This window comes from Phycodurus eques, chromosome 5, assembly GCF_024500275.1.
Source record: "Phycodurus eques isolate BA_2022a chromosome 5, UOR_Pequ_1.1, whole genome shotgun sequence".
NCBI lineage: Eukaryota > Metazoa > Chordata > Actinopteri > Syngnathiformes > Syngnathidae > Phycodurus > Phycodurus eques.
In genome coordinates this window covers 1,838,883-1,847,500 of record NC_084529.1, presented here as the reverse complement: position 1 = coordinate 1,847,500, position 8,618 = coordinate 1,838,883, and the positions used below count along the sequence as shown (strand labels likewise).

At 45.0% G+C, this 8,618-nt stretch overlaps 1 protein-coding gene across 1 annotated transcript in view; it reads right to left on the bottom strand.

Moving 5' to 3' along the window:
- The window catches only part of panx2 (pannexin 2), a 9,264-nt gene extending 1,291 nt beyond the window's left edge, over nucleotides 1-7,973 (bottom strand). Inside the window, exons 1-6 of the mRNA XM_061676868.1 lie at nucleotides 7,896-7,973; nucleotides 6,053-6,665; nucleotides 1,887-3,001; nucleotides 1,592-1,727; nucleotides 773-958; nucleotides 1-72 (exon numbers count right to left, since the gene is read on the bottom strand). The exon at nucleotides 1-72 is cut by the window's left edge and continues 1,291 nt beyond it. Coding sequence (XP_061532852.1) covers nucleotides 1-72; nucleotides 773-958; nucleotides 1,592-1,727; nucleotides 1,887-3,001; nucleotides 6,053-6,281 — 1,738 coding nt within the window. The 5' untranslated portion in view covers nucleotides 6,282-6,665; nucleotides 7,896-7,973. The remainder of the gene's footprint in view (nucleotides 73-772; nucleotides 959-1,591; nucleotides 1,728-1,886; nucleotides 3,002-6,052; nucleotides 6,666-7,895) is intronic.
- Between the last annotated feature and the right edge of the window lie 645 nt (nucleotides 7,974-8,618).

Sequence of the window (8,618 nt, the reverse complement as noted above, 5' to 3'; positions counted from 1 at the left end):
CATATGTGCTGGTGGGCAAGGTCACCGTAGAAAAGGCAGTGGTGGTCGATTCTGGAGAGCAAACCTTAGTCTCTGGAAAACCAATGCAATGCAACATTGAGCACAAATGAACGCTGTGCTCCCAAAAAAAAATGTTGACCATCAATTTATCAATTGTACACCATTTACCAGATTACCAGATCTATTTTCTATACCAATTATGTAATGGTGGCAATCCTGCACTGTCCAGTCACACCTGGCTTTGAACAGACGCCGCCACTTACCGCCTCTGTTTAACTGGTTGAGAGACGAACGAGTGCACTAACCGCTAGGCTAAAAGCCCCGGCCACCAGTCTAGCGGCCCACGCCCCGTTTGAAGGATTCCGAGGAGTGAGGTTTGACTAACGGTGCATCTGTTACACTTATTCTGGTCAGGGTCAGAGAGAAGCCGGACCACTGGGGTACCTCGTCAATCAAGGGAACAAGCTTTTACTTTCACAGAAAAAATAGTGACAATTCCCTTTTGACTGTTTCTCTATTGACTAGTGCCCCAACCCTTTTCTAATTTAAGGTAAAAGTACTGTGACGAAGGATGGAATCAAACTCCATTCCTTGGTGATGGAAATGAATGGATTAATAGCCTTCGAATTGTACTAGTTTTTGCAAACAACACTTGTCCGGCCCCATCATCAGAGTGCGGGTTCAAGAGTCTTACTTTTCAAATCCTGAGATTGCGGCTACTCATACTGTATATTGTATTCTTATTTGAATAAAGTGACCTGACGATGCTTACCTGTAATTGCACTAGAAACATGAACAATAGTGTGTGTGCCTTCAAGGTATACAGTATCCATGTTGTGCTCTGAGGGTAGAGGGTCTGTGGTTGTGATCTCCACCTTTGGTTTACGAATGGTCAGCATGTATGGGTGCACGTCCAGAGAAAAGTTGCGAGTGTGCTTTTTCTCCATCCCACTTAAATCTACAACGACATGAAAACATAGATAAGATCTCAGAAATGTTCTACTCAGGGAGATGGGATTTCAAAGATATTTCTCTCCCTGTTCTACAGATAAACTAAGGCAATGTGACTCCCTCTCAGCAGTACTATTTATCTCTTGAAATAGGAAGTCAATCTCGTAGCGGGATGCACAGAGAAAGGGAACCTCATCATTCGAAGACAGACCAGCAGGCTATAGGACAAGATCTGGTGTTGACTATGTCCACGTCACATGGTTAATTTGTATGAATATATCCATCCATCCATTTTCACTAGGATCACAGGTGAGCCTTGCTGCTTTGGGCGAGAGGCGGGGTACACCTTGGACAGGTCGCCAGTCAATCACAGGGCACATATAGACAAAGAACCTTTGACACCTGTGGACAATTAAAAGTATTTAACACACGTCACATGCAAGTTTTTGGAATGTGGGTGGAAGCTGGAGTACCCCGAGAAAACCTTCACAAGCATAAGGAGAACACGCAGACTCCACACAGGATGGCCCAAGCTGAGAATCAAACCCAGACTCTTGCAACTGTGAGGCAGACTTCATAATCACTACCTAATGCGCTGCCTCCGATGAAAATATGAACATTTTGAATAAAGCAGAAATACCTTTTGTTGCAGGATACTGTGTGCTCTTGGTATCCAGAAGTGGGGCAATGAAGCTGTCTGCTACCGTCTTTCGTCTGAGCGGTTTGGGTTTTTCAGGCTTGGCGTTATTTTCCAAACGTGTCAGCGTCAGAGGTTCCTTCACAGAAGAAGAAGAAAAAAAAAGTCAGGATTAACACCATACTGAATAGCAATGTTTAAAGCAGTATTGATGTTGTTTCGCAAAGTTATATTTGAAACCCAATTTGTGAACTACTTTCAAGTTTCTCAAGGTCATTAGAGATATTTCCGCACTTACTTTGAAAGACTGCGGAAGAGGATTGGAGGTTGGGATCCATTTAATCTTCTTGCGGGGTCGTTTGATCACCAGCGGCTCCGTGGGCATCTCTCCCACTCCGAGATCAGAGGGATCCATGTTTGGATCTATTGTTTGGATCCCAGAGTCCCTCACAGTGGGCGTTGCATCATGGTTGGACTGTGCAAGTGCAGCCAACAGCTGCCGGACCACATTATCATACATGAGGTCGCTCTCATTGGTGATGAAGTCCAACCTGTTGAGGGACTTGATGTGGTCTCTGTTCTCATTACAAAACATGGCCAGGATGTTGATGTCACAGAATTGAGACTTCTGCCAACGACGCCGTGTCTTGATACCCACTTTATGCAACTTGTCAAACACAAAGTTGGACTTTCGCACCACAAATAAATGGAGCAAATTAAGCAGGATAATAAGGTTCATGGTGCAGAGCAGGGCAATATCCACTGCTGCCATGATTCGTTGCAGCTGCACAGCAGGCAACTTACAGTTGACCCGAAGCTTGAGCTCTGAATAACTGCTAATGTCCGGGAGCTCGCCAAGAGCACATGTAAATTCATTCTGCCTTTGTCGGGCATAGTAGGCGCTCAGGTAGGAAATGGGGATGGAGCTGAGGCAGATAATGGCCAGGTGCCGTGCCAAGTAAATCTTTGCCAAAAAGTTACTTTGACCTCGTCTTTCTAAATATTTCTCAAAGAGGTTTTGCTCAGGACTCTTCTCTTTCTCTGCGTTCTCTATGATCTCTCTCCTCTCCCGCTCAGTGATGCCAGGGCCTTTGGATTGAATCTGCTTCTCGATCTTCGGGGCACGGCCCTCAGCAGCTCTATGATAGCAGTTATCAATCTCTTGAAGCAGGAAATTGAGCTCCGACGTGAGCCGAGTGGAGGCAAGAAACTCCCAGCCCAGAGCGGGGATGTACATTATACCAGCGAAGGCCAGAAGGGCATAAGGTAAAAACTTGTGCTCAAATAGTGAAGGCCAGAGGTGAGACTCCACACCAGGTGCAGCATCACGCAGCTCTGTCCAGCAGTAGCCTCTTGCGTAGAGTGCCTGGTCTCGGGTGAAGTTGTGCGGTGTGTAACAGTATATGGACTCCTCTGAGGATGGAAGAAGTTAGCAAAACTTAAAACATTGCATTCAATAACTGAGATTTACTGGATGTCTACTTTAACTGCATGCCTCTATCTATTTAGTATACCGCCTGTCCTCGTCAGAGTCACGGATGAGCTGGAGCCTATCCGAGCTGACTTTGGGCGAGACCCTGGACTCGGTCACAGTATTTGACTGTATGTAATTGAAATGTGTGAAGAGTCTTAATTTCTTCATTGAGGTCATCACTCCACTGGGCCCATTTGTCACAGTGCTTGTTTTTATGCATGGAAAAATGTCCTCATCATATTTGAATTTTTTCCCCCCAAATATCTCCAAATGCATCGTCAAAACGCATGTGCACATAACGTGTGACGATTATACAGTATGTCTGGAGTGAACATGGGCTAAAAAAAGAACCTATTACATTTGTGGTATACAAATGATTCCTAACCACTGTGCGGCGGCACATACAGTAAGTGTGCCATGAGTGATTATCAGGTGTACCGTGGTAAATGATCCAATTTCATTCAATTGGCCTGAAAATCATTATCTATGACAAATACACATATGTTTCATTTATCTACGCCACTGACATATAGCAGATCAATTAAATATCAGTAATTGAGTATGTCAGCTTTGTGTTCAACTTACAGGTCCCATATTTTGAATATTTAGACCTACATAGAGTGATTCTCTGACATGGACTTAGTACAAAAATGTACATTTCATTTATAAAAAAAAAAAAAAAAAAAAAAAAAGAACCTAAAACTTTGGTTTTGTCATACGAGTGTCCAGAAAAGGCCCCTCTGACAGCTACTTCTGTTTGACCTCGTTTTATATCCACTTTGTCCATGTTTGGCTAGGAGCGCCCGCTTTCGTCTGATTGGTTGCCTCTGTGTAGAAGACCCACTTGTGAGAGCACATGTGGTTGTTATGTTGAGAGCACTGGCTCCGGAGTGGAGAGAGAAGGCGGGTAAGGTCTTCGCGAGTGACGTAGTTAAGCTCGAGAAATTCGAATAACCTGATTTTAGGGTGAATGATTTGAATTCACATTTCACCTGTTTACTGAGGCTCCATCGAGCCAATATTGCATCCCAAATACCCGAAAAAGTTAATGTTGCTAAAATACCTTTAACAGTCCCAGATTTCACACTGAGTAGAGATGAGATCATCATTATTTCAGGATATTGTATATACTTGTTGTGATATTTCTGTGATTTTTTTCCAACATGAATAATGTTCCTTGACTCGATAAAGGTTGGGAAGCACTGTTCTACACAGCCCATCCCCTGTTGACTCTGGCAGATTGGTGTAATAATGCTGAGCCGGTCGCCGGTCAATCACCCTGCCACGCAAGGAAGCCGGAGAATAGGGAGAACGTGCAAACTCCACACAGGAATGCTTGAGCCGAGACCTGAACCCAGAGCCTCTCGACTGTGAAGCAGACGTGCTCACTACTGGAACGCTGCCTTGTGTCGAGTCATCGATAAATTAAATGGTGTTGCCTAAAGGCATTCTGACAGATACTCACTCAAGGTAGTCTGTAATATGCAGCATGAATTCTTCAAGAAGCCTGACTCAGCAGTGACCAAACATCACTCCAATCCACCGGAGTTTCAGGGCTCTATTTTTGTGGCTGGTGTAAATCTGCCCCGACGCGTGGTGTAACTCTGTGCAGAGTTGGGTGTTGGTAATTGCATGGACCAGCGTGCCACGGCGCATTTAAAAGGGGGTTGTCTGTGTCATTGTGGGCGTGATCACAGCCAACTTCCATCCTGTCCAATCAAATCATTCCCTTTAAAAGTGGTACGCTAGACGCACACTGACAGTATTTGACATGGCGTAAGAAGTAAAGGAGATCACAAACATCTTCACCGTGAAGTGGGGCGATGAAGACCGCCCCCAATTGTTCGTGTGCCCCCCACCTGTGCCGGCTGGTGGGTTGATTTACAAAATATACCACTACAAATATCCTCGTAGCTCAGAATCTGTCTGCTTGTGCCCGGTTCAAATTCACTAAAATCGCTTTAGACCGGCGGTCTACCTACTGCGCCGGACTTAGACGTGGTCCCAGCAACGAGCGTAAGTTTCGAGTCTAAACTTTAGACCGACCTACTGCCACCAAATTGTCACCGGGCGCATGTCAAAGGACACACCCTCTTTGCACCGGTACACTCAGTTTGTCGCAGAGCAGTCTGCCAAACTGGCAAACACACTCTGCGAGTTTTGCGCTTGCGCGAAAATCAAGACACGCCAGTCTTTGCAGTCTGCCGCAGAAGCGTCGACTACGAAAATAGATATGTATAAATAAAATCAAATGTTACTCTCCCTGCTAAACGTCATTGAATAAAAATGGGCCAAGGAAAAACCCTTTCCATTTTGGAGCATATCGAGGAAAAGATTCTTTTTCTTCTTAAATAATCAAAAATAATGGCATCCATCAATTAGTTTTCCGCCATCTCCTGTCGACCATTAATAGGATGTAGTGTTTATTCACTTTTCCAAAGTCTAATTTCTGTGGCCTTGTCTCATCAGTGTGTAAAAGAGACCGGGCACTGAATTGATCACAACTGGACTATTCTGGTCGTCTTAGAAGACGTTTCACCTCTCATTAGAGCAGGCTTCATCAGTTCATCCAACAAGGCTTAGCTAGTACAGAAGTAGCCTGAGTTGGTGTGGAAAAAAAACAATGATTTATGCTCCAAATTGGAGGCGCACCCCAAATCACGAATGGTGTCATTCTTTTTGGAATGCAAAACAACAGGATGACTTTCAGCAAAGGCTCCCTCATTAATATTCTATTTAGTTGTAAAATGGTCATGAAGCTGCCTTACGGCCAAAGGAGCCTGTGCTTTTTTTGTTGGGAGCAGAATGACTGAGTTTCTTTGGAATGGACGAAAGGATAGCATTGTATGTGGGAGATAGGTGATGTCATAAGGGAATCAACTATATTTGCTTGTGGGAGGGAAACAAATGTGGTGTAGAAGTCATTTTCAAAATCGGTGTTTTGTTACAAACTTTGCCTGAAATTTGTAAATAGTTGGTGACGGGCTCACCTGCGAAGTTTCTCGTGAAGACCAGGGTGACCAGCAGGATGGGGATGATAACCGTCCCTATGGTAACGACACGATCAAAGGGCAGCTCCAGTTTGAGCTGCACCATCAGACTGGCCAACGCGCCCCCCCTTTCATCTTGAGACGAGCCTGGTAGGATGAGTTCCTTTAGCTTCTCACCAGCTAGTAGAGCTGTAGCCATGTCTAAGTTTTGGTCAAGAATGTTCTGCATCTGGGAAAGAAATGACACGCACTGCAACCCCGCCTGGGATCACGGGGCAACTACACTCTTGCAGGTGAACTTAAATAACACAGTCAGGACCCCCACAGAACAACTTGAGCGTGTGTCGCCATAGATGGAAAACGATCCGGTCCTGTTGTGCGGTCCTTCCCTTATCTTAAATTTGATTCTGCTGTCTCTCAAAGAAGCTCTGTGTTGAAGACAATGACCAGGAGAACGCTATTTCCTCTGCCTTTTCAGTTTGCATCTCTTCATTTCGCTGCAGCCCAATAGCCGTTGCTTCAGTTCACCCTCTATGCGAGTGTGACCTTAGTTCAGGAGGTGTCGTTGAGATCCTGAGGAAGCTGGCAAACAGATGCCTTCTTCATCGCCTTCCTGAAAGTCAACGAGAAAATGGAACAAGCATTGGGCTTTTCGTGTGAGTGTCAAATGACAGAAAAGGCGAATTAACAGAGTTAACGTCTCGCCAATCAGTCTTTTTTAAATCCCTCCATTGGAATTATTGCTGTTCTTATCATATGTCCTTTTAATGCACCCATTTGGCAAAGGATAGCTGGATCATTCTCTGACCAAGGGAGTAAAAGAATATGCTTACTGTAAAAGCGGTAAATGATCTGGAAAGGGAAACAAGGCAAAAATACCAACGAGCACGTAGTTGTGCAGTATGTGCAATATCTTAGCAGCGCAAAGTGTTAAGACTACTTTGCTAGTCTGCTGTTGATGGCTGTTGCTCAAGCCCTCCGTGAAACAACCTTGCAGAGGAATTTCAGCATTCGGGATGACTTGACACTTTCTGTGCACGTGCATTCATGCATACGTGATGTTCATGCATTTGTGAAACTGCTGCAGACTCTCTTGAAGGTTGTGTGAACGTCCTTCGTCTTCCCTTCCCAACATAACTTTGTCATGTCAGCCTAGGCCGGCCAAGTAGTAACTTATCATTTCGATTGAACGGGGCAGCGTGCCATTTTAGGCACTGGTGTGTCAGAGCCGTTTGGCATTGCTGCATTCTAGTCTGAGTGTGATGGAATATGTCCCACAGTTGGATGACGCTTCTCACGTTTAAATCCCTCTTTTCTAAGCTCCATCGCCATCCTTCTTGATGTTCACAACTCCACACTCGCACGACAAACGCTTTCATTCAGAAGACTGACTAGGATGAGCAAAGAGGGAGGAACTTTTACGTCCACATGGCTGTGACACTTCCCCCTCATACATTCCCAAAACACAACGGCCATGTGGATGCAAACCCATGTAAAGAAATTCTATTGGGACATTTCATTGGGAAAGGATCATGATGACCTATTAGCCGATGATGGGACTGGGATGCATCCCCACGACATGTCGATTCCAGGAGATATGCACATATGCACGCAGCTACAAAACATGAAAGTGCATCAATCGTGTGCGTGCGTGCGTGCTTGCTCTCTTCCCTTGAGTGTGCACGAGAGGAGCCGCTATCGCGCGCGCTCTTAAAAAAACAACAACAAAACAACAAAACCAATGCCCAACACATGATGCTGCATGAACACATCGCATCCAATGCGGCTCATAAGTCAAAATGCGTGCACGTCGGTGAAGCGCAAATACATCAAATTCGCCTACCTCGTCTGGAAGCATCTTGCGGCAGGCTAAGAGTTAATAATCTGCAGTGCGGGCGAGCAGTTTACAGCATGTAGCCGCGCACACCGGTTTGTTCCGCCTTCGCCCATGCCGCCGCCCCCCCCTCCTCCTCCTCCTCCTCCTCCTCCTCCTCCTCCTCTCCTCCCCTCCACATCCTTGTCTCATCACATATTAACATTCTGTAGCTCATCGCACAACACGTCGGCGGAGCTAACGGCGCCGGTAAGGGGCGGTGCCAGAGATGTTGTCCATATTCCCATAAATCTTTTTTTTTTTTTTTGCGCCATCATTGTGATCTCATTCAGTTCCGATCAGTGTCTACATTTTCTATAATAGCTAGCGGCAGCTCCCTCCATCCATTAGTTTTCTACCAATTATTACCATGTACATATTGTCTCATAACTTTTCAAGCCTTCTCCTTACCGTTCTAATTTCTGTAACATTGTCTCATCAGTGCGTAACAAGAGAGCGGTATATATATTAAAAAAACCAAAAACAAATCCATCTTGACAAATCTAATAATGCTCAATGACAAGGTGTATTACAGTTTATTGTTGTGGTTGTAGCATCAAATGGTTGGTCTAAACTGCACGGGTGCAACAATGAAGTAGCTTCAAAGTAACACACTTAATTGCGTTAAATGACAGCCTCAACGCGTCATATCCGATCATTTTCTCCAAAGTAGCATCGATGTATGCTAATGTC